Source organism: Antechinus flavipes, chromosome X (assembly GCF_016432865.1).
Source record: "Antechinus flavipes isolate AdamAnt ecotype Samford, QLD, Australia chromosome X, AdamAnt_v2, whole genome shotgun sequence".
Classification (NCBI taxonomy): Eukaryota; Metazoa; Chordata; class Mammalia; order Dasyuromorphia; family Dasyuridae; genus Antechinus; species Antechinus flavipes.
In genome coordinates, this window is record NC_067404.1 from 55,753,853 (window position 1) to 55,780,339 (window position 26,487).

Sequence of the window (26,487 nt, forward strand, 5' to 3'; positions counted from 1 at the left end):
TTCACAGCAGAACATACAAGAGGATTTAAAATAGATAACAATACATTTCCATTTCAGCAAAGTGTATATAATAAATCAGATTGTATTTAGAATTGTCCAACTTTTCTTTGTTTCCAAGTAGGTTTTCTTTTATTCTCTGCTGTGCACTTTTTATTTTAACCTTTTTGTTCCTTTCTCCCCACATTCAGCAAGGTTTCCCAAGGAGGCTATAATTAAGCACTGATATATTCATTTATATAGATATACATATACACACATACATACATATGTGCATGCATGCACATATACATATATACTTGCCTCTTGCTTCCCATCCCTGCTAACTCTTGATTATCTTTTCCATAATAATTTGTTTTTTATGTTATAGTATTGGTTTCCAGGCACTTTGGGTAGCTTTTGGGAGGGTGGTGTATGGATATGCCTTTGATATGCAAAAAGAAAAGATATCTCTGTGTCTATGAACATATGTATGTTTCTATCTACATAGCTATCTATGGATGGATATTCCTTCCTTCAATTGTTTATAATCTTGGGCTTTCTCAAATTAATTGACTATGTTCATTTTCTTGTAATTCTTGTTTATATCTTTCTTTCAAGTCCTGCTTTTCTTTTATCTAATACCGAATATTTTTTTCCTGATTATTCCTTTAACAGTACAATCTGAGATCTGGTAATTCTAGCTCTCTTTAATTCCTATTGCTTCCTTGTTTGCTTTTTTCATAATTTCCTTTGAAATTCATGGTCTTTTGTGCTCCCAACTGAACATCATTTTTCTTTTATATAGAAGGTATAGAATTAAATATATGAATTATTTTATTATTATTATCTTAACATTATTTGTATAATATTGGCTTGGATCAATCAAAAACCATAAATATCTCTCCAATTATTTGTATTTTTATCATTATATAGATCATTTTATGTTATAGTTAATTCCTCAATTCTTTTCCTCATTTTGTAGTCATTTTAAACAGAATTTTTCCTTTCAACTATTTTTCCTGGCTTTTATTAATAATATGTGAAAAAGTTTATTGTATTGATGGGAGTTTTTTGTTTATAGTTTCTTTACTGAAATTATCATTTCCATTAATAGTTTCACTTAACTTATATGATTTTGTAAATAAACTATTGTAACCTCTGTATAAAGAAGCAATTTTCATTCCTTTAAGATGATTGCAGTATTTAGTAGCTTTTTCTTTTACTTATTCCTTCATTTTGTACTTTTGCATAAGTGTACTACTGAGGATTTTTAATACTTTTATCAAATTATAATGGAGGTAATGGGAACGTTTGTCCATCCTCCTGATTTTAATGAGAAACTTCTAGTATCTAGCATAGATAGAATTCTGGCTCTTGGTTTTAAATGGATACTTTTAAAAGTCATGTTAAGGAAGATTATATTATTATATTTTCACAAATGAGTTCCATATTTCATTGATGTCTTTTTCTCTTTCATTGGATATAAGCTTATGTTTTTTATTATCTGTGTTGTTCATATGATTTATCCTGTTCATAATCTTCCTAGTCTTAAATCCTCATTGCCCACATGGTATAAAGCTGGCCTAGCACAGTAAAAAAAATATTAAGTATATTACTCTATCTTCTTTATGATGTGATCGATGATGTGGGATTGTCACTAGATGAGGACAGGCACCAAACCTTGGGGTTCGGTCATATAAAGAATTCACAATGGCCATTCTCTTTGTCAAAAGGTAAATTTATTTAGGAGAAGAGGTTACAGACAAAATAAAGGGATACAAGAGACACGGGGAATGGTAAATATGAAATAGAGTTGGGAGAGCATATGAAAGACCAGTTCCTCAGTGGAACTCACAATTACCCAATAGAAAGGGAGCACGTCATGAGGTTAGGGCATGTCCTTAGTTGACAGGCTAAATCCTGACAGGGACTTAGCTCCTTAAAAGAGTGAGTTAGGGGTAAGGAGAAGTGGGGTTGAGAATCAGAGGCGTTAGGGGAGAGACACCTTGAAGGGGCAGTGCTGTGGTGTGCTGACCCAAAGAAGGGCAGCAGCCAAGGGATGGCCCATTAGTACATTTTATAGGGAAAATTTAACCTCGGGACATGACTTGGATTCCTGATAGATATGGCAAGGTGACACTGCTGGAGACCTCTACAGAGGGAGGTTCTCAGTGGGTTGACATAACTTGGATTTCAGACTGAAGGACTTCCCCAAATGGTAGAACCATGGAGCTGAACTGATCTCTGTCAGTACCTTCTGCCTGCTTGCCCCAGAGATTAATTACTGTAGTAACCAAACCTAACACTGAAGACCTCATCATTTAGTAGTATTTTACTTTAATTTCTTTGATATTCATTAATGATATTGATCAGTTGTTTCCCTGCTTTGTTTTATATATGCAGTCATTTCCACCGTCCATATGGGGAAACTGCAACTGACTAAATAGTGGAGGGTCATAAAATTTATAGGTGCCTCAGGAAGGATTTGAAGTCAAATCTTATGGATTCTAAAGCCTACATTTAGCAGAGAGGTTATTGTTCTTAATATAATTGATAAAATTCATTAGTAAACGTACCTATCTTTTATTTTTTTTCAATTTGAAAGTTTATTTATAATTTTCTCAATTTCTTAGTCCTTCTGGTTTTTTGTTGTTGATACTCAGTTGTGTCTCACAACTTGTGGCCCCATTTAGCATTTTCTTGGCAAAGGGATTGGAGTTGACTTACCATTGCCTTTTTAACCTCATTTTACAGATGAGGAAACAGCTAAACAGGGTTAAGTGACTTGCCCAGTGTGACATAGCTTATATCTGAGGCTATATTTGAAGTATGGAGGTTGAGTCTTCATGACTCCAAGTCTGTTTCTTCATGCACTTAAGCACTTTACCTAATTATTTAGATTATTTTCAATTTCCAATTGATTTTTCAATTTCAATATTTTAAGTTTTTGCAATAATCAATTTCTTTTATGTTTTCACTTTGTTGGCATAGAATTTGACATATTTCAGTTTATAAAATAATATTCATTAATTTACATTCCATTATGAATTGGTGCTTTCTTTAAAAAAAAATAGCAAACACTAATTTGATTTTCTTATCCCTTTAGTCAAATTTGCTAGTGCTTTGGGAATTGGTCATTTAAAAAACCAGTTTTTTGCTTCATCTATCATCTTAACAGTATTTTTTTTTAATTAACCAACTTCTAAGGTTCATGCTTTTTGCCTTATTTTGGAATCGTTAATTTATCCAGTTAATAATTTAGTAAGTAAAATTCTACAAGTTAATAATACCAAAAAAAGAGAACAAAAATAAATATTTTTTAAAATAATAGTGAATTTTAAATTGAAAATATTGTTGAAATAAAAACTGACTTACCATATATGATCAGTTCATGGATTATCTTTTTTTAGGTGACATATATGTTTGTATTTAAATATGTATTACATAGGTTTTTTTTTCTTATAAGGGCTACTATTCATGCTTACTGTGATTGTTGTTGTTTTGTTATATTCTTACAATTTTCTTTCATACTATTATTTGTTGCTATAACATTATCTTTAGTCACCTAAGGATTATGTTATTTAACTTCCATTTAAATCTTTGTACTTTAATCACATTTCTTATTCACTAGCTTTTTATTGGTCTTACAGTTATATGCAGTATGTTTAATGTGTTGCTCTTTCTGAATTTATTTACAAGTTATGTATGTTCTGGAATGTTACTAATTTTTATGGCCAGTTCTACTCAAGGCCAAAAAATAAATATCTTCCATAAGTTTATTACCTATAGATCACCAAATAATTATAATATCTATTTTTGTAAGTTTTCTTCTTTAATATATTTATTTAATATTTCATTTCCATCAAAATTACATGAAAAAATAATTTTGAACATTCATTTTAAAAAATCTGAATTCTAAGTTCTCTCCTTCTTTCCTTCATTGATAAGATATGCAAATTTATCTAGGTTATAAATGTGTAGTCATTCAAAACATAGTTTCACATTACTCATAAGTTTATTCTTAAATTTTTGAAACTTAAGCTCTTTCTTGATCTTTATGGTTTTCAGTTTCTTCATCTGTTAAATGAGGAGTTTGTGGTAGAAGAACCCTTGAAGTTTTTTTCTAGCTCTAAGGTCCCTGATTTTTAACTGATTCAATCTTTCTGTTTCTTACAAGTAGAAAATTCTATGTTTTTGTTTTATAAACAAGTTTTATACCTTCCTTCATTTTATAATTTCACCACATTCATATTCACAACTAAAATTAACAAGTGTGTTCACCCCTCTAAATTCTGCTGTAATATTTTTTTTTCTCACTGGTTCCCTTACCCATCATTATTTGACTTATGGATTTCTCAGCAGAAAATAATGTGTACTGTAATTTCATTAAAGAGCTATCCTTTCTCATTATGGAGTGTGTATAATTCTGGAGAATAACTAATTTGAGTGAAGTTATAATTCCTTTCATTCTTTTCTTTTTTTGTATTTCATTCTATTTTGTTAAAAATATCTTTCTATTGAAACATTTTGTACGCTTCAAGTTGCCTGTAAGATTGTCTTTTTGATCTCAAAGGGCAAGCATTTGATAACTATATTTATGAGCAAGTTAAACTAAAGTCTATTCAATATAGGCATCCTTTTGGTTGTATCGGTTTATATTCTATAATCTCTTTCCAGTCCTTTCTTAAAAGATGACATTTATAGTCTTTATTTATTTGTCCTTTCTAGTAGAGTAGTAGTTCTCAGACTAAAACATTAAACATTAGCTTACTTAGTTCCTTCCTCTCCAGCTGCAGGGCTTTTACTATATGGAAATATGAAATGCTTTGCAATTTTGCTAATGGTAAGTTTATTTTTCTATTTATATGTAGTTATTTTTTGTACTTTGTGTTTATCCACTTCACTCCTATTTAACAGAGATTTCCCATTGTAACTTTTCCATATTATTAGTACTTAAGGATTGAGAATTTGATATAATATAAATAATTCTCAAGTCAGTGGGTTTGGTTTTAAAGATCACTCCTGATGCTTATTACCTTTGTGACCTATGGCAAAACATTTCACTTTCTTTGTCTTCCTTTTCTTAAGCTGTCAAATGCCAGCACTAGACAAATTGACCTTTAACATTTCTTCTGGCTGCACATACATAATTCGGTGTTGTATTCCTCCTGAATTCTTTCTTCATTGCTCTTATTTTAAATGTTATATATATATATATACCATATTTTTCTTTCTATTTCTAATCTGTTCTACAAGATCCTGTGATATTTGCATGTTTGTATACAGAGGCATAGTTATTAGTGCACACTTTTTTTCAAGAGATTTTGCCTTACTTGATTGTATAATATATATGACAGCTCTTTTGTCAGCAGACTTTGGTTGAAATATAATGTTTCATGTTAACTACCTATGTGACCTTGGACAAATGATGTAGCTTCTTTGAGTCTTAATTATCTCATCTGTAAATGTAAATGAGCATATCTGTGTTCCTATCCAGTTCATGACAAAGTAGTTCTTAATTGGTTTGGTGACCATAGATTGCTTATTTATTTTTTTTTTGGGGGGGGGGAAGTGGGTTGTACAAGATTTTTCTTCGAATATTTCTTTTCCTTCCACTCTCTTTGTTATTATTGTTCATTTATTTTATTTGACACCTTTGACACTATTCTGAGGTACTACATGTAATCTGGGTTTAGTTACACCCACCCACTCAGTCAAGTTTTTGACATTTCCCTTGCAATTTTGAGGCATACAAGCTGAAACATGTCTATTTTTCTGATATAGAAATTATTGTGTAATTTTTTTCAGAAATTTGCAGACTATCCTATGTTCTGTGATAATGAGGCTGCTGCTGTTTCAATGCATGATCTCACTGAGGTGGATCCTTTCACTCCTGCAGTGTGATCCTTAACCCATACTTTTTCATCCTATGATATCCTTTTCTATATGTAATCTTTAGAATTCATGTCCATATCCTGTTCTGGATCTTTTAAATATAATAAATCCTGTTCTCGAGGCCTTCCCCTGTCTCTATCTTTTAACTTCCCAGTAGATTCACACTTGGGAGAATTGACTCGGTAGTGTGGTTGTGTTTCAAATTCATTCATTTTCCAAAATATGTATTCACTTCTGATTTAAGCTGATACTTGATTTTTTTAAAAGCACTGGAATTCATTTAATGGGTCACTTCAGTTTCAGGTTGAGCAACTTATTCTGCTCCATTGCAGTGACTGTGTCTCAAACCACATGGAAAAAAGGTTATTCCCAATTGGAGATTCTCCTGTTCTTAACCAAAGGTTGAATCTCTCTATCGGTAATTGCTCACAAATTATTTTGTATTCAAAGTCAAATAGGAAAGCTAATTGTTTGTTTACATAACAGGTTATGTGTTGATTAAAGGACATTAGTAGCAATTAAAATACATTTTGCTTGTTCGGGCAAAATTGCATTGCATCTTAATAGAACTTTAGTGCTAATTTTCACAAATTTCCGGAGATGGGGAAATAATTTCCTGGGATACAATTTTCTTTGCCTGATAGAATATATTTTTACCTTTCTCATATATGAATCATAAGGATTTTTTTAGGTAAACTCTGATAAACTGGAAAGGGAAAGTGGTAAGGATTTGGGTCCTCAGAACCCCTTTTAAATGATTTTTTTTCGCATTTTTTCTAAGTTTACCTAGAGCTGTCATTCTAGAGCTGTCACCAAAGAAAAGTAATATTTCTAATTTAGAATCCATTTTGCATCTCGTTGCCTTTTCAAACACTGACATTGGAGTGCTCCATTTATAAGCCTCTAGTTTAACTCTTACCTTAAAAGGAATCTGTTGAACCTGTCTAAGATCAGGGTCTTTTAGCCTGTGCTTGAAGTCCAGAACGGACTTATAATCCACAACTTGAGAAGGAATTCTTTTTCACTTTTTTTGCTCATTCCAAATGATTAGAAAATTTCTCTCATCTGAAGCCTAAATTTGCCTCCTTGTGCTTTCTACCCTCTATCAGTGTTCTGCCCTCTGGAGCCAAGTAGAATAAATCTCATCAAGCTTTCATATGTCAGTTCTTCAAATACATAAATAAAGCTACTATATCCCCATTACTTCTGAGTGTTCAGTTTTTGAGGCTAAATATCATGAATCCCTTCAAATGAGCCTCATATCCCATGGATCTATGACCATTTAGTATCCTGATTTACTCCCTCTGGATGCTTTTCAGTTTATTAATGTCTGCCTTTCACTGTGCTGGAACAAAATGAATACAGTCCTTCAGACATGCTCTGATCAGCACAGAGTATATCAAAATTATAACTTCCTTTTTTCCCAATGAGGGTTTGATCTCTTTCTTAGCACAACCCAGGTTTGCATTAGCTTTGGGGGTTAGAGCATAACATGGCTAATCGTTGCTTTTATCTTATATTTGATAAGTGGGTTTTTCTATTCCATATTGGTTTCACATTTAGTTCACTGAATTAATTACATCTTATGATTTTCAGCATAAAGGTTGAGACATTCAAGATCCTTTTTGGATCATAATAATAACAGTCATAGGTATTATGATAATTAAATGAGAATACTTGTAAAGCATTTGTCACAGTTCATGACACATAGTAGGTACTGTATAAATGTTCATTGCCTCTCTCTTTTATAAACCTTAATATGTCATAGATGCATCCATATTAATTAATATTAGTAGTAATACTATTGTTATTATTACTAGCATTAATGTATGAGGGAAACATTCATTAATTGTTTAATCTGTACAAGATCCCTTGCAGGGCTCTTTTAAAATCTGTTCTTTGATCCCTAAGCAGTGAGGTCGGTGCTAATATCGGTCCCATTTTCATACGAGGAAACAAGTAGACAGTAGTTATGTGACTTGCTCAAAGTGACACAATAAGTGACCTGGAATTGTTCTCTCCATCTTTTTTTTTTAATCTGAAAGCCATTCGAACCTGAAGTAACTTGACACTCAAAGAAAGCTATTTCTTGTGAAGTCCCTTAAATGGTACTTGAAAAAGACTCCTGCTTGAAGCATCCTCAAAGGGGATTGGTTGACAACTGAACCTCCTATCTCTTCCCAACTCTATCCCATGCACCCATGCAGAGTAAGGTTTCTGTTGCCATCAATAAGAAGTGAATCCCAAACCAATAGCCTGTGAATACAGCAGTTACATAAATGACTAAGGTCATATAGCTAGTGTCGGAGATTGGATTTCAATTCCATTCCTTTCCGTTCTAGGCCCAAGTTCTAGGCCCTGTTCACCTAGCTGCTTCTGGGATGCTGACACTGTCATGCACTATAGTAGTTATCATTCCCTGCCCCTGTCTAACCACGCAGTACTTCCCTCCATCTCCAATACCATTTAGTCTTGGTAGAGGATGGGAGAAGTTCCTAGACAATGTTAATTATCAGGGCTACCACATGCGTGAGTCCAGGGTCAAGCATTTGAGGATACAGTCTTCCATCAAGAAAAGGAGAATTGTTTGAGTCCCTTTGTGACAGAAGGTCACATACATGGCTCCTATTGCGGGGAGGAATAGTAACATTTAGTCACCAAACAATTTATTAAATGCTTTCTATACGCCTTGTACTATGTTCAATTCAGAAAATACAAAGACCAAACCAAAATAGTCCCTACCCTTAAGGAGCTTATAATATTTTGGACACATGACACATACAGAAATACACACATCCATGCACACATATACGTGGTATATATAAATCAAATGTATATATATAAATCAAATAAATCTACCTTGTAGTGAAAAACACTTATCCTTGAGGACAAAAGCCATGATATTTGTAAATAATTCATCTGTATTTTGTATCCTTTTACTATTGTGAATTATGAAGACATTATAAGGGTAATTTGAATTGAGGTAGGAGATCAAAAGGGTGGCCAGTATAGTAATCCTAAGTGGATATCGTTTGTTAATGAAATCCAAATTGCTAGGTGGCGCTGTGAATCTGTAATTCTTTTGGACCCACTAGGAAATGACACCCAGTATAGAGGAAAGAGAATTTAGTTGATGATTTATATGCTACTATGGAACCATGGCACTTTCTGTACTTTTATGGAGTTGAATGAAAACTTTGTTGTGTACTATGTGTGTGTGTTTGTACACACACACACACACACACACACACACACACACACATATGCGTGTACACAGCTGTAGTTCTTGCATGAGCTCTATGGGTCCTTTATTCCACATATAAGGAAATGTATTTTTGAATCTATTAGTATGTTTTATGAATGTGAATTTTGAATGGTATGGTCAAATAGAAATGCCAACATGAGACCCATTGGTAATCTTAGATATCACACAGATTGGTTACAATACAACTCGGGGGGCCTGTATGTGACTCTGGAAGGCCATACCTTTTCCAAAAAGAAATACAGTAGAGAAAATCAGAGGCAGATTAGACATCTGTGTGTGTGTATCCATATTATTACATCCTCATATGTGGAAATTTAAGACTCTAGCAGATAAAATATGATGTGGAATGCTTTGCTAAGGATCCATAATTGGACAAATTGACACAAAATTGTTGTTTATATATCAGAAATAGACGTAATATTGAGGGTTTTTTTGAGAAATTTTAATGATGGGAATTTTTGCCAAGAGTTTAGCAGACATATCAAAAGCTGGACATGATGATATTGATGTCTGATTCCTGGCTTGATATTTTATTGGGTGTGGCACGTATTTAAGCTGTCCAGAAACCTGCTGATGGCCCACAACCACTAATCAAGCTACGATTTCCCTTAATCATAATTTTATCTTTCAAACAATAAATAAATAAAATTCCTTGCTTTGTTATTTCTCTCTCTCTCTTTGATTTTACAAAAAATGATTTCTCCTACCAGAGTCTGTTTCTCCATTTGTAAAATTGGTATTGCCCCCTTTCCCTTCTAATGACCTCAGAATCAACTAGGTTTCAAAGCACTGAGAAAGACTAAGTCCACTGAATACAGGTACGACATTATGCCCCTGTTTCCAAGAAGGCATTTTGTTCCCATCAAGCTGTGCTAAGAAATAATCAAGAACAAGCCCTGATCTTTCTCACTAGACCATCTAGCTCCTCAACCTTACACAGCTCTAATTGTATCTAATGAAAGAAAAGTAACATTTTTAGGTCCCAGTTATATGAAACATTTTAAATAGAACTGGCCTGGGGCATTTTTTAAAATAAAATCTAAATAATGCAAGATTGTTAGTGGGAGCTGGGCCAGGGCAGGATTCCACTTCTCATAAAAATCAGCCTCAGCTCCACACTATCAGGCTGCTTAAACTGTGGACTTCACCGTACAATCCTCATGGCTCAGTCTAGCTGGGCCTTTTTCCTATGATGGATAGGACTGCTACCTCAGTAACCCTGGGACCCTTCGTGTCTCGACAAAACCAGTGACACACAGGAACGGTACCAGGGGTCAAAGAGATGGGGATAGAGCACTGAACAGGACAGGGTTGTGGGTAAGACCTCAATTGACCTTATAGGAAATAGGAAGCCCTTGGAATATGTTGTATAGTGGGGCTAACATACCAAATGAGTACTTTAACTTATTATATATAATAGGTGTGTGTGTGTGTATGTGTGTATCTATATATATATGTAGTTTCATATATATATTTTTTCATATATATATGTCTTTATATATATATATGATTGGATAGATAAAATATAGATATGTATAATATAGATAAATATAATAAATAGTTGTAATGTAATAGATATATTTGATAATAGATAAAAAGTTCTAGGGAGACTTTTTTCCAAAACCCACTCTAAAACTTTCTAAATGCATTAGCTTTGGCAAATCACTTAATCATATTCTGCCTCACTTTCCACATTTGTAAGATGAGAATAATATGAATAACGCTCACCTCAACTGGTAATTGTGTAATCAAATAAAATATCTCTTAGAGGTAACACACTTTACGAATCTTTTATAGCTATAGAAATTTCATAATTATTGCATTTTCCAAAAGCATACAATTCTAGGTTCAGATTAATGTTTACTTCTATATTGCGTTAAAATCTGTACTCTTTAATTTCCATTCAGTTCTCTTAGTTCTTTTTATACCAAAAGAATAAGCTTAATTTCTCTTGTGGAGCACAGTCTTTCAGATACTTGAACACAACTAGTACATATCTTCTCCCTAAGATTTCCTTTGTCAGTTATTCAGTCACATTAAGTTTGATCAAGTGCTCGCTATGTGCAGGAATAGCATAAATATCCCCACTTGCTTCAGCCACTCCATATGAGACATACTTTTCAATCTCCTCCATATCCTTCCTTTTTATCCTCTGAAAATGTGGGTCCCAGAACTGTACCCCAAATACCAGCCTAGCAGGTGCAAGACCCAGGACAGTTAGATTTCAACTCCAAATAACAGCATTTCAGAGATTAAAGAGTTATCTAGTGAAGTCTTTCCTTTTGGGGAAAGGAGTCTTTTTTTTCAGATACTCTGCTAAGTGCTTTAGAAATACAAATGCAAGGGGAAAAAAAGAGTGATTTAATTCTAATGGGAGAAAGGGAGCTAAAAATATAAGGATATAAGGGTCATGGCCAATTAGGGATATGGTAATAAATTTCTGAAATAAACTATTTGTCCCTTAATCAAAATGGAGACTATAGAAGATACTCCCCAGTGGGACAAGGGAGCTATGGGAATGGAAGGATGTTCTAGAATGAGAAGGCCTCCTAGTCAATAAGTGGAAAAGGAGCAGCTCTTCCTCTTGGCACAGTTTATTCCGCTTTGGGGCAGCTCCCGTTATTAGAACATTTTAAATTAAATGATATCTAACTTTTCCTTTTTGCAACTTTTACATATTCTTACTAGCCCTACCCTCTGAAGTCAAACAAAACAAGATAATTGCCTCTTCCACAATTATAATCTCTACCCCTCTCTTTCCCTCTCCCACCCCAAATAATTATTTTCTTCTCTAGGTTAAAAATTTCTATGTCTTTCTAGTGATCTTCCTATTTTGGTCCTTTCCTCCCTCTCTCCATATAGGGCATCATACCCTTATCTACAGATTCTCTTAAAAGCATCGTTTTTCTTCTGCACCTCTGAACCCTCTCGAGATATCTTGAGGTTTACTGACTAGAATTTTTTCTTAAGGATTAGGCCTTAAACCCAAACCGATTTTATTCTAATTGGCCAACAGGTCCTAGGCCAAGCTCCATTTGGTCAAGATTGACTCATTTTGAATGTAAATTGCAGTCATTTCTGCTTTTACCAGAAACCCTGAAGATATTCCTCTCCCAGATTGATTCATTTATTTATTCACTTAGTTGTTTTGGACTAGGTGAAAGAGGAAATACTTTGCCTCAATTGCTACATAGCCTTAATCACTGAATGGGTATGGCCTCTGTCTAACAGAAGCCTGTTGAAGATCTTAGCTTAAAAAGACCAAAGTCTCCTATTACATCCAGAGTCATCTCCTATCATCCTGATCTATATCCGGCCACTGCACCCAGATGCCTCTGGAGGGGAAAATGAGGCAGGTGATTTTGCCCAGTCCTCCCTCACTGAAATCCAATACCTCCTTGATATCATGGTTCTTTTCAAGAGCGAAAAATAAACAACCTCTGTGATCGTCATATGCTGTGAATTTAGAGCTTATTACCATCTTGGTGGCCTCTTATGGACACTCTACTGTTACTTGAAATTTGGCAACCTGAAATAAGCACAGTATTTTCCACATTTCCCAACCATGCAGAAATGCAGTCACTTGATTGACTGACTTCTGCTTGATTTTTTTTTCTGACTAGTTTGCTACTTAATGACATTGTTTTTCCTTGTCCTTTTTCCAGGGTAGATACCAGTTCGAGAGTGAGGTACTCTATTTAATCCTATAAACACCTTACACCATCCCTTTCTGTCAACAAGAATCACTGGTCACTAGTTTTCCATCCTTTAGAATTCAATATATAGATTAAAGCAGGTTCCTTCAAATGGAATCAATGAAAGTTGAGGGGTATATTTTCCAAGTCTATAAAATCTATGAAGAGAATAGAGATAAACATACATTGTTATCTTCCAGGATATGCGTCTCCCTTTTGTTTTCTATCAATTTGTATTTTGTTCTCTCTTTTTGAATATGTGTGTGTAATTTTCTTATACTGTTTTTTAGTATTAAATTATTATTTAAAATTTTCTCTATGTTATAGAAAATTTGATCTACAATAATCTCTGCACCTTCTGTCTTCAGTACCAGTTGTTTCTCATCCTATATTGGTGTTTGGTATTTTTTTTTATTTCCTTTCAGAATTTTTTTCTCCTGCTTTTTAGTTTTTTAGTTCTAAATCCACTGTTGACATGTTTCATGTACTCTTCTCTTTTGTCTTTTAGATGCTCTACTCATTTGCTTGTCTTTTTAATTTTTTTGATAGCCTTAATTCCTCTTCTAATCTTCTGAAATTTTCAATAAGTTTATTGTTCTTTTGCACCATTCTATAGATTCTGGAGGTTTTTACAATTTTTGTATGATTATTAATCATATATTAATTATTTATGTATGATTTCACAAACTCTTATGTAGATACAGCAATTTCTTTTCCATTAGGGTTGTTTGATTTTTTTTTTTTTTTTTGGCAAGGAAGTTGGGGTTAAATGACTTGCCCAAGATCACACAGCTAATGACTGTTAAATGTCTGAGACAGCATTTGAACAGAGGTCATCCTGACTCTGGGTCCAGTACTCTATCGATTATACCTTCTAGCTACCCCCACTAGGATTTTTTTTAATTGACTTCTTTCATTCCATGGTATTGATTCATTATATTTGATCGTTGCTTTGCTGTTTTTCTGATGAAAAAAATTGTTTTTTTGTGGATAAACTTCTTCATTTTACAACTTTCTTTTTGAACTGAATATCATCTTAATTGTTCTTCATCCCATACCAACCCCATAGAGTGTACAACATATACAATTATTCAAATATTGACAGGAGAATGATTTTTCCATCTTCTATTTATCAGTTGCTATTATTACTTCTTCCTCATTGGTATGTTTCCCATTTTCAAATACTACACTAAGCTGGTTTTATAACTGTTCTCCCTCAGGTTCATGCTATAATAGCTAATATTTACGTAGTACTATGTACTTGTCAGTGTGTTAAGTACTTTACCAATATTTTCGCATTTGATTCTTACAACAACCCTGGAATGTAAAGGAGATATTATTTTTCCCATTTTGTAAAATAGGAAACTGAGGCAGACAGAAATGAACTCAGTTTCTCAGGGTTACATAACTAGTATGTTTCTGAGACTGCATTTATACCCATATCTTCCTCACTCTAAACTTTCATCACTGCTACCTTGTTTCCACCCTTGGGGGCCATCAAAGGTTCCCTGTTCTTTTGTACTTAGATTATTGAAAGTGGGCAAATACTTGAGCCACTATATAGTGTTTGCGATGTCTGGGTGTCTGGGGGTCTTGCTTTTCTAACCCTGAAGCAGTCAACCATGGGGCAAAATGATATAAACCAGTAATTAGATCTTGTATTTTTTGATAAGAATTGCTTTATAGGGAGTAGTTTCCTTGGCCTTCTTTCTAATGTTCCAATTTTGATTACTTTCTTTTGTGTATTATTCAGTTTTTGAAGGATGGTGGACAGACCGGGCTTTACATAACATCTCTTGTTTGGCAGCCTTGCGGGAAGTCCCTCTTAGGTGAAATCTTAAATGGGAAAGTCAATACTCTCAAATTAGAAATCAGAGAAATGAAGGTGTAAGCATCCAGTAAAGCCATTCTGTCATTTCTCTCTTCTTCCAGAAACTCAACCTATTGCATGAAGGTGTCTATGTCCTTGACAGTAGCAGAAAATGAATCTGGACTTTGCTACAATAGCCAGATCCGCTATTCTGAAAAATCTGAAGTCACAAAAAGAAAGGAGATTGTCTGCCCAGACATGGACGATTACAAAACTGCAGAGCAGGAACCGGATGTTGTGTGGTACAAGGTAATGTGGGAGGGGAGGTTTTTTTTCTGGGACAGGATTGGAGGGGGAGGTCAAGGTGTATTGTTCTTGCTGTTGTTCTTATTGTTGATGTTGTTTTAAAATTTTACAAGTTCCCATTAACCAGTGCTGACTATCTGTCCATCCCTCTGATGGTATGGTACCAAAGACCCTTTTCCCCACTTATTCCAATTAAATAATTATAATGGTAGTTATTGTAATAATATGTAGTATATGTGTTTTTCAAATAAAACCATAATAATAACCACTAAAAATTATTTAAACAACACTTCATTGTTACTTGCTAATAATGTCCGATATCTGACATTTCTATTGGAGAAAGAAATAGCAAACCAGTCCAGTACGTTTGCCAAAACAATCCCATATGTGATCCAGAAGAGTCAGACATGATTGAAAGAATGACAATATTTATATAGTGTTTACTATGTGCCAAGGGCCATGGTTTACAATTATTATCTCATTTGATCCACAAAACAGCCCTGACATGGAAGTTCTGTTATTATTCTTTTTTATACATGAAGAAACTGAGGAAAATACATGTTAAGTAACTTAGAGTCCTACAGTAAGTGAAAGTGGATTTCAACTCAGATCTTCCTTTTTGCAGACCTAGCATTCTATCCACTATGCCTTCTAATTGCCCCATATATTCTTATTTGTTACGTCCTTTATGTAGAGTATGATGCTTCACGCCCCCATTTGGGGTTTTCTTGACAAAGAAACCGGACTAATTTCTTATTACCTTCTCCAGCTCATTTTGTATTTGAGGAACTGAGGCAAACAGGGTTAAGTGACTTGCCTAAGGTCATACAATTTAGTAAATGTTGGATACAGGATTTGAACTCATGAAGATTAGTTTTTTTGATTCCGAGTTCAGTGCTCTATCCGTGACTTTCTAGTTGCCCTATATGTTACATACAGAAGTGGAAATTGAGATTAATGAAGATGGAATGACTCCCACATAAGTGTGTGGGAAAGGATTTGAACTCAAGTTCTTCCTGATTTCAAGTCCAATACTTTATCCTCCTATTTACCAACAATAGGCGATTCCCAAATGATAAAATGAATGAGGAGAAGCGCACTACTTTGGATAAGACACAAGAACAAGCACCCCATCGGAGTCCAGAATTTATACTGCTCATCCCCATTGGGATTCTTTGTAGAATGAACTGTGCAAACCACTATTCAAAAGCTTGGGAAAGTCTGTGAATTTGGTGTATGGAGCCTGGGATTCACATTTCCTTGCCTGATGGCAAAGCACAAGTGGGTATAAACTGAGATCTAATATATGTACTTGGATTGAAGTGACTAGAGTTTCGCTTGTCAGTGATTGTTAAATTAAAAAGAAAAAAATAACTCAGGGCATCAGGATGTTTTCCCAAAGTCATGGAGTCCCTTCCTTTGGAGGTTAGGCTTCTAATTTCCAAGGTTAACGTGGCCGCACTCCTGTCAGGTACCAAGCATCCTGGGAATACTCAGAGTCATTGATGGCTGGGGTTCCTTTTAGATATTTATAGACAAGACATGGGACACCTCTGTGAATAATTGCTTTAACTTGGAAGAAGTTAAAGGGTTATAATGGAAACTCATCAGGACAGGTAACTTACGTACCATAGAGGGAAACCACCATCCATTGCAATTTACTCCACCAGTCATGTCTGACATCCCTGTAAGGTGAAAGTGCTATCAGGTAAAGGGAGGGAGATCAGCAAGGGCATTTTATAGAAGCCGGCTCTTCTGCTTGTCCACTAAAGAAGCTAAGAATTTTCAGCTACAGAAGTGAAAAGGTATTCCTTGCTTTGTAAGCAGGAGAAACAGCCTTTATAAAAGCATTGATGTGAGAAATAGAATTTTGAATTTGAAGGACAGCTAGTAGTCTTCTGACTAGAACAAAGTTCACAAGGGGCAACTGGATCCTAGTGAATAAGAGTACCCAAGCCTGGAATTAGGAATACCTGAGTTCAAATTTGTTGTCAGCTACTTTCTATCTGTGTGACCCTGGGAAACTCGGTTCACTCTGTTTGTCTTAGTTTTCTCATCTGAAAAATGAGTTGGAGAAGCAAATGTCAAATTATTCTGGTATCTTAGCCAAGAAATCTCCTAATGTGGTCATGAAGAATCTCACTTGACTGATTAGACTAACAGAAATGGCATTCACAAAGTTCAATAGTATGAAAGAAATCATGTTGGAAAAAGGAAGGTTAGAAACAGATCTTGTGGGGGATCTTCAAAATCAGACTGAGGAATTCTTTTTTTTTTCCTATAGGAAACTGAACTTCACTGGGGGATTTTCAGAGAGGGCTTGATATGGTCAGACCTGTGCCTTAGGAAGATTATTTTCCTAGTCTTCTAGCTGATAAATTAAAGAGATTAGAGACTAGAATCTGGAAGACCAATTAGGAGGTGATTAGAGTAATCCAATTAAGAGGCTATTTGAGTGTGAACTAGGGTGCTAGATATGTAAGAGGAAGAAAGGAGACAGATGTTCCAGAACTGGAATTGATGGGAATTTTTAAGCAATTAAATATGAGGGTAGCAATTTCCAGAGGAGGCCATGCTGGTCCCCCGTAAGAAAGCTGAAAATATGGAAGGGTCATTTAGATGGCAAGCTATTGAGTTGTTTTGGACAAGGTGAATTTTTGAAATGCCTAAGGGACAGCCAGGTCTGGAATTGGGTAGAGAAAATAGGGCTGGCTGTATAGATTGGTGAGTTATCTAAATAGAGATAATTGACCCCAGGGGAACTGAGAAAACCATCAAAACAGAATATATGAGGGTCTAGGATGTATCCTTAGAGTAGAGGTGTTAAACACATATGTGGTCCGCCATACTCCCTAGTGGGTTAGAACCTGATTAAAACATAATTGGGAAATATTTAACAAAGTAAATAAAATATAATAAAATAAAGATGACATTACTTTTTTCAAACTAAGGAACTTTATGGACACAGGGATGCTGATGTATGGATTTTGGGCCCCCATTTTAATTTGAGTTTGATAGCATTGGCAAAGAGTACACCTTGCATTATGGGATGAGGTAATTGATTTGTAAGTGACATCAGTTACCATCTAGTCAAATCTCTTTGTTTTACAAGGGATGAAGTTGAAGTTCACGAAGGTGCTGAAAGCTACCCGTGATCATTATAAATTCATAGAACTGTACCTGGAAAGGGCTAAGGAAGTTTTGGTCATTAAATGTCAAATGACTTGCCCAAAGTCATGTAATAATTAAGTTCAGCCACTCATCTTAACTTATTAAACTGACTATCATAACCCAAATCCCTGGCTTGATGTCTAGTCTTCTTTGCACTGTATTCCTCCATTTAACGAAACTTAATAAGAGCCATTGAATAAAACTTTTTTAAAGAGCTAAATGATTGATATTAGGATTGAGCATCCCTACTCCTTCCTGTTATAGCTTCTTATCCAAGACACTTGTGTGGGACTATTGAAATCATTTGAGGATTTCGACCATCTCCTCTTGTTCCAAGCTCTACCGGGCAAGAACCATGGTTCTGGTGTTTTTTAAATCACTGGTGCCCCGGTGACTGCCCCTCACTAAAATGGATGGGGATGGACAGCAATCTGAAATGCCTATGGAAGGCCACAGTTGGGGACATGATAGGTTAGGCTACTTTTCTCAGTGGCTGCTTCGAGGATGCTGTGAATGAGATCTATTTTTGTGAGTGCATAAGTCAGTGATGTCATAGGAAGCTGTCCTAGCTGGTTTAAGCCTGATCACTGTGGTTGAATGCTGATTATTCACATAGACACAAATGATGTGTCTCAGCAAAAGGACTATGGATGTTACCAGCAACCGTTCGGGCAAAAGTAGTTTTCATATCACTGCTGCCACTCCAAGTAAATGAATTCAAAAGAGAGAGTAAGAATTCATAAATTGAAAATCTGGTTATGACGATGGTATCTGAAAAAGGGATTTGGATTTCTGGACCTCAGTTTAAAATACAAGAAGAATGGGCTATAGGCAAGGAATAGATTATACCTCATAAGAGAATGCATTTGCCATATATCTTGTAAATCTAACAAAACAGCTTTGATTTGAAAAGGAAGGGGAAAGTAGAAAACCACTTTTTATGTATCCACTAACCTAAGATATAAAGAAAAGCTATGTTTAAGGATAGCTGAGCTACCCAGAAGTTCATAGGAGATCAGATTCAAGAATGTAACCAGTAATAAGATCTATAGTCTCAGCTATCAGTATAGAGAGGTAGAAAGAACAAGTATAACAGGCAGTTATGAATAACTAGAGATCCTGATGTAGGAGCACAAAATTGACTTGTGATACAACCCATGATTCTGACTTTGGAATGGAATACATTATTCCAAGGGATTTGGATGGGGTGTAGCAGCAGCAGCAGTATATGTATATGCAAATGGGGAAGGGGTACATGTTGTTATTATCCCCATTGTACTAATAAGCAACAAAGGCTGAGAAAAATTAAATAATTTGTCCGGAATCACACAGCTAGAAAGTATCAAATATGTGATTTAAACTTTAGACGTGCTGAATACGAGTCCAGCACTTTTTTCATTGTGCTGGACATCTATATCTTTGAAAATAATCAAAAATGAAAAATACTACTGAACCAAATGAAGGCAAATATCCCAATTTTCATTTTTAAAATTTCATTTTAAATTTCATTCATTAATTTTTTTAAAAAAGGAACGTAGATGTTTCAAACTACATATTTATGAAACAGACTTCAATTTCTAGTCAATCTCTAAAATATTGAATCAGAACAATGATTAGGAATATTTAGAAAGGATAGCAGTGATTGCACAGAAGTAGTCACTTTGTGGACAAGTATTTATTATGTGCCAGGTACCATGCTAAGCTTTGGAGATACAAAGATAGGCAAAAGATCTAAAGGAATTCACAAGCTAATGGGGCAGGGAACATGAAAACATCTATTTACAAACTAGACATATACTGGGTAAATTGGGTATAATCCCAGAAGGGAAGGCACTTAGATCAAGGATTATTAGTTAGGAAAGATTTCTTGAAGAAATAGAAATTTTAGCTAAAAATTGAGGGAAATAGGGAAATCCAGGAGTCAGAGATTAGGAGGGAGAGAGGTCCAATGATTGGGGATAGGTATTGAAAGTGCTTGGAATCAGGGCTCGGAATGTTCATGTCACATTTCAGGAATAAGTTAAAGCCAGTTTCACTGTACTGTGGAGTATGTGGGAGGTAGCAAGGTGTAAGAAGGGTCAAGGTTTTGGAGTCCTTTAAAAGTGGATTTTGTGTTTGATTGTTGTAGTGATAAGAAACTAATGGAGTTTAACTGAAGGAAGAAAAGGGGAAGAGGTAGAAGCAGCAGTGTGATATGGGGAGCTGGATTTTAGGAAGGTCAAGTATTTGAAGGACTGTCAAGGTCTAGAGTGATTAGCAACTTGTTCCCTTTGACTCTAGAAAGTAGCCCTGGAGCAATGGGTCCATTGGGCTGAGGTGCTAATTTAGGGCAGACCAAAAGGAAAACTTCCCAACACATAATAAAATGGGCTTCCAGTTGTGTGACAGTAGGTAGGTTCACCTTTTTTTTTTTTTTTTTTTGTGACTATTGGCCAATACCAAAGGCCTTTCATTAAGATGATTTTAGACTCATTTTTCAGTAGTTGAATAAATGCCAAAAAAGCTGGAATTAATTACATGGATGATTTTTTTAGTTGGGAACTTTTACCAGCCTAAAGAACCATTGTTTATATGCAGAGGATTGATTGTGAGAGTTAAATCTAGAAATCTCTTGATTATTTTGCCCAAAACTCACAATAGTTTACTGATTTACTATATATCAAGAGGGTCAGTAGCAGAGCTGGGTTCCCAATCAGTCCTCTGAGCCCTTAGTGTAATGAATTTACCAGTGTTCCATTTCTGATCCTGGAGCCAGAATAGATTCCTTCATGGAAAATTGAATATGTTTTTGAATAACTCCTTTTGTGTCCAAAAGGTGCTTAAATGAATTGGAGGGGGAAAAATGTCCCTATTTGACTCTTTTCGGTCTTTCTGGTTGCCTAAATTCACCAGAAAAGCTTTGGGCTAATTTCTGATCAAGAAGTAAACCATGAAAAAAAAAAAAAAAAAAAAAAAAGAAGTAAACCATGGCAGCGATTTTGAAGTATATTATACTAGAAATGAGGTTTTCCATGGAAAGTAAATTGTAGACCACTAATGTGAAGGGGACTTGTCCAAGGTCACATAGCAGGTTCCTGGAAAGGCTAGAATTTAGGAGGTCCAGGAGGCTTGACCCACTGTCATATCTTCTTTGATCTATATCATGGTCCAGTTAGTGGCTGTCTTTCCAGGTTGATGCTCATGGATCAAGCCAAAGTCTGGGGCATGGGATAGCCAATAGGTGGCCCAACATACATTGTCCTCTTGATTCTTGGCTATGCTTTGTCTTTGTAATCCCATTCCCAAATATGGTGCCTCACACAGAGTGTGCACTTAAAAATATTTGTTTATTGGTGTGACTTGACAAGCTTGTAAATAATAGAATTATTCCCTGACTCATGCGATCATCAATAAGAGTATCCTAATTCTAGAAAAGAAAGGGATTTCAGAGTCCATTTGTTTCAATTCCCATTACTAATGGAGGTACAAACAAGGCCCCAAGAGTCTTAAAGTCACATCTGTGGCCATATATTTTGAAGAATATTCAGAATCCATACATAGCACTCATCTCATTTTATGGAACTGGAAAGAAAGAGGAGGGTTATTTAATGCAAAGTAGCATATAGTCTGTAATTCTTAGTCTTAAGAGAGTTGTATAGGGGATTGAGGGTTTAAGTGACTTGTCACACCTCTAGCAGTGAGTCAGAGGTAGGACTGGATCCTGGGCCTTCTTATTCTTAAACCTGTTCTCTATCCATTCTTTAGGTGGCTGCTCCGTGGTGCTGTAGTAGATAGAGCCCTGGGTTGAGAATTAGGAAAATTCATGTTCATGGTTTAAAAACACTTACTAGTTGTGTGGTCTGGTCACTTCACCCATCTTCGCCTCATTTGTCAAAGAGCTAGAGAAGGAATTGGAAAACCACTTCAGTATCTTTGCCAAATGTAGTCATGAATGGTTGGAAACAAATAACAATCACTGGACCTCCATGCTGCCCATTGTAAACAGTAATTGTCAGAAGCAGAAAGTGAACCCAGATCTTCTGGTTTCATCGTTTTGCTCTTTCCTCATTTCTACTCTAGCTCTCTAAGGAAGACTATTACTAGTTCAGTCCATCACTTAGAGTTAGTCTGATTCCTTTTCAGAGAGTTTTCTCCTATGAAGGGCAAGTTCCCAAGTTGCCTATGGAATGCCAACAAAGCATTGAACCTAGTGGAGGGGGATGATAGTGGCCAATCACCTCTCTTCCCATGGATAGGAATGCCTATTCCCTGATATTAGAGAAGGAAAGAATTCCATGATGACAAGTAAAATAATTGTGCATCGAGCTGAAAAAAAAATGAGAGAAGCTTCAGCGGAAATGCAAGTATAAATGCAAATTCAGACAGATTTCCCTGCTCTCTTGTTGACTAGGGAGCTGTTGGAAGAGTGGCAGGGCCACCTGGTTGCGGTAAAGAAGTCATCTGCTATTCAAGGTGCAGTTCAGAAATCTCCACGTCCCACCACTACCCCGCCATATGTTGTCATTGAACATAGTACTCTCTCCTCTCTCTCAATATGCTTTTTATCAATTAATTCCTGTATTTGGTGATTCACAATATGCTCTTCCCAAGAATACACCATTCCATTTGGAAAAGGGAGTCATTTTGGATATGGCCAGACTCAAACTCAACAGAGGGGGGGAAATTCCTTTAAGTGAAAGTTAATATTGCAAATAAATTTGATGTTTACATGGAAATCATTCCATTTTTGCTGCTCTTTATCTTGACTTTTTAAAGAGAACTTAGGGCACCACAGACCACATAGAGTATAAATGTTCTCACCGCAAAACATGGCTTTTATTAGATTTAAGAATTTCCAATCAGTAATTTTGAGAGATACTCTAATTGAGCTCATCTGAAAAGCAATGGACTCATTGAAGTGGGTTCGATTGTAACTTTTTGACTTTACCTTTGGGAATTCAGACTCTCTTGCTACAAGTTGTGTTATTTTTTTTATGGATACAGTTAACCCCAGTCTTTAGACTTACTATGTATCCTGTTAGAAAAAGGGAAACATTTTAACTTCTGACAGCTATTGTATGTGTTGTACCCCACATCAAAACCTTTCTGTGCTTGTTTTATCATCTGAAAAAAAATAGGTGCATCAATTTACTTTCCATGATGATCACTGGGAAAAATAGAGCAACTTTGGTCTTTACATTAAAATGGAAATTAAGGCTTATTTTAAGGGTCCTCTCTTAAGTCACTTGAAATGTTTGAGCCTTAGGTTTCGATTTATTGGCACTAAAATGAGCTGAGAAGCTTTGGTGTAGATAGAATGACCATAAAGGAACAGTGGAGGTAGAGGGCTGGAGCTCCAGGTCTTATTTCAACCATTTAGTAGTTTCCCAAAGTTTTAGTACTTAATTCTTTCTCAGTCTAAACTTCCTCATCTTTGATTTATTGTATAGCACCCATCTGACAGAGTTGAGGATTAAATGACATAACATGTAATTAGCATTAAATACCTTAAAAGCATCATATTATTATGCTATTTGTATTATCTTTTTGCTTTTGCCTTAATCTCCCTAGTAGACTTTTTGATCCTTGATAATTATGCCTCATTCTCGAAACCATTCACTTTATTCTCTCCAATTGTCCTTCCATAAAATTGGGATAATAATGGTACTTTTGTTGTTGCTATTCAGTGTCCAGCTCCTCATGCTCTCTTGGATGGAGAGCATTCAGATACTGTCCATGAGGTTTTTTTGGGACAAAGATACTAGACTGATTAGTCTTTTTTAAAAAATATATAACACAATATTTAATAACATATATAATTATATGTATATGTAATATATTATTAACAATAGATTATATGTAATATTAATTAATAATATATAATATAAGTCACTATACCACTGTAGAAGTCTAATAAAAAAAAGAACCAATGAGATGTTACATGGTATAATAGATAGTCTACCAAGCAGAAAGGCCTAGGTTCATGCCTCATTTTTGATACCCACTGTCTATGTCACTCTGAGCAAGTAAACTGATTAGTCTTTTCCTTTTTTAGTAGATTTGGTAAAATAGAGGTAAAATGACCTTCCCAGGATCACATGGCTAGTATGTGTCTGAGCCTATATTTGAATTCAACTCTTCCTCATTCCAGGCCTAACTCTCTATCCCCTGAGCCAGGAAGATCAAATTTCATCCTATATTTAATGCTTTGCAAATATTACACACTATGGAAATGTTAGCTATTATCATTAGCTGTTTTAAAACAAATTTGTATCCCCTTCAATCCCCAGAACATAGTTCTTTTAGTAGTAAGTGTATCAGAAATGTGGCTCGTATTTGTATTGGAATGAATCTTAAGGATGGGCCCTATTGCTGTAGACTGGTATTTTTCCCTATGGATACAGTTAACCTCAGTCCACAGACTTACTATCTATTCTATGAGGAAAAGGGAGACATATTAGCTTCCATCAACTATTGTAAGTGTTGTACCCCCAAATCAGCTGGAGATGTCAGGACCTCCTAGTAACACAGGTTGTGATGGGACCGCTCTGCTCAACTCCTTAAGTCACAATGAAATTTTGCTCAAGAGAGATCCATTTGCTGGAGTTTACCAGGACACAGACTAAATGGGAATTCTGAATCTTTAATAACCCCAAGCCTGTTAAGTGTTCAATTATTAGTAGCTGAGTATTTTTCTGCTGCTCAATGGAGCCTGCATGAGCCTGAGAGCATATGGACTCAAGGTTCCTAACAGGGAAGAAGAGAGAAAGTAAAAGAACTTGAAACGAGCCAAACAAATCTCTAATATGCTTTTCAAATCTATGGAAAAGAGTGAGAAATTGAAGCTCAACAGAATCCTATATTCTTTCACTGAAGTAAAATCAGTGGGGCAGAGGGAAGGATGTCATACAAAGTATCCCTAAAGCTTGGGGTAATTTCAGGTTCTAATTACATAACAAGTATAAATGCTCTAAGTATATACAAATATCAGATTTGATTGTTTAAATTTATTTTTCATGTATTCAATGATATGGATTTTGTATTACTTTTTTCTTTTAGTTTTAACAAAACAGTACATCCTCTCATCATTCATCAGACTGTTTTTGGATGAAAAGTTCTCAGACTGGCAGGTCAGCAGAGGATGGGCCTTTTTCTTTTGCCCCATGTAATTACTGAATCTATCTCCATTAGACTTTTTCTAGTGAGATCATTTAAAACTGTTGTGTCCACAGCAAATTTATCTTAGGTCTTGAATTCCAAATATACTTAATAACAGTTGAATCTTTTGAAAAGACTTAGATACTGACTCAAGCAGTCTACAAGTATCCCTTCCATGGTACAACATTCCTCATCACAATTTCAATATGTGTCAGAATAAGAAATTAAATGGGAACATTGAGACAGTTTTGGAGAAGTTATAGATAACTCATGAATTCCAGGAGATGACTCAGGAAAAGTTTAAAAACTCAGAAATGTCCAAAATATACATGTAAAATTGTATATTAATGACATATTTTTCTTTTAATACCATACATGTGGAAAATGTCTTTTTTGTAGTTAAAACAAATAAAAACCAAGTTAATAAAAAAAAAGTCTTGAAGAAATTCATATTTCTTCTCTGGTACAAAGGGAGGGCCAAAAAATTTTATGCAGATTATCCAGATTTTGGTGGGACAGATGATGCAACCCAAATCCCTATAATGCTGAAAGGATAAATATATAGCAAAGTTGAAGACCATATTAATTTTTTTAACAAAAAAAAAACACTTAAGTCATTAACCTTACAAATGTTTTGTGTGTTTGCACCATTTATCTTTTTCAAGTAATTAAGGTTTAAAACATCTCTTCTGACACCAACTTCTGATGTTCGTTTTCAGGGAAAAATATTATTTTATCAAAATAGATTTTTGTTCATGTGAGGAGAAGTCAAAGGACTTAGCATTATTGATTCTGGAAAAAAAGGGATTCCATTTGACCTTTGCTAATTAACCTTCCTTGATCTGGAGGAATTCGTATGCTTACGATTGGGAATGGGTAGTTTGTCTGCAAGGATTAAAAATAGTAGGAAGTGGACATTAGCTCCAATGAATCACAAGATGTCCTCAGCTAGCCATTTTCTATGGTAATAGCATGATACCTCCAATTTGTTTGACTAAGGAGGGGATAGTAAGAGAATCCATACTTCCCAGATCTATCTTCTGCCAGTGAAGATGGTTCCCACATGTGTCATAGACAGAGCGGGCAGTATTTGCTCTGTAATATGCCAGGCCATCCCAGGAACTGCAGATATAGTCCACTAAGTCACATGTATTTGATTGAAGATTTATGGAATTTCAGAGAAGGCAGGGACTTCACTAACCATTTAGTTTGGTCCTTCCATAATAGGC

General features: G+C 35.2%; 1 protein-coding gene across 1 annotated transcript in view; it reads left to right on the forward strand.

Moving 5' to 3' along the window:
• IL1RAPL2 (interleukin 1 receptor accessory protein like 2) overlaps positions 1 to 26,487 on the forward strand; it is an 878,604-nt gene that overhangs the window by 439,997 nt on the left and 412,120 nt on the right. Inside the window, exon 3 of the mRNA XM_051968000.1 lies at positions 14,767 to 14,953. Coding sequence (XP_051823960.1) covers positions 14,767 to 14,953 — 187 coding nt within the window. The remainder of the gene's footprint in view (positions 1 to 14,766; positions 14,954 to 26,487) is intronic.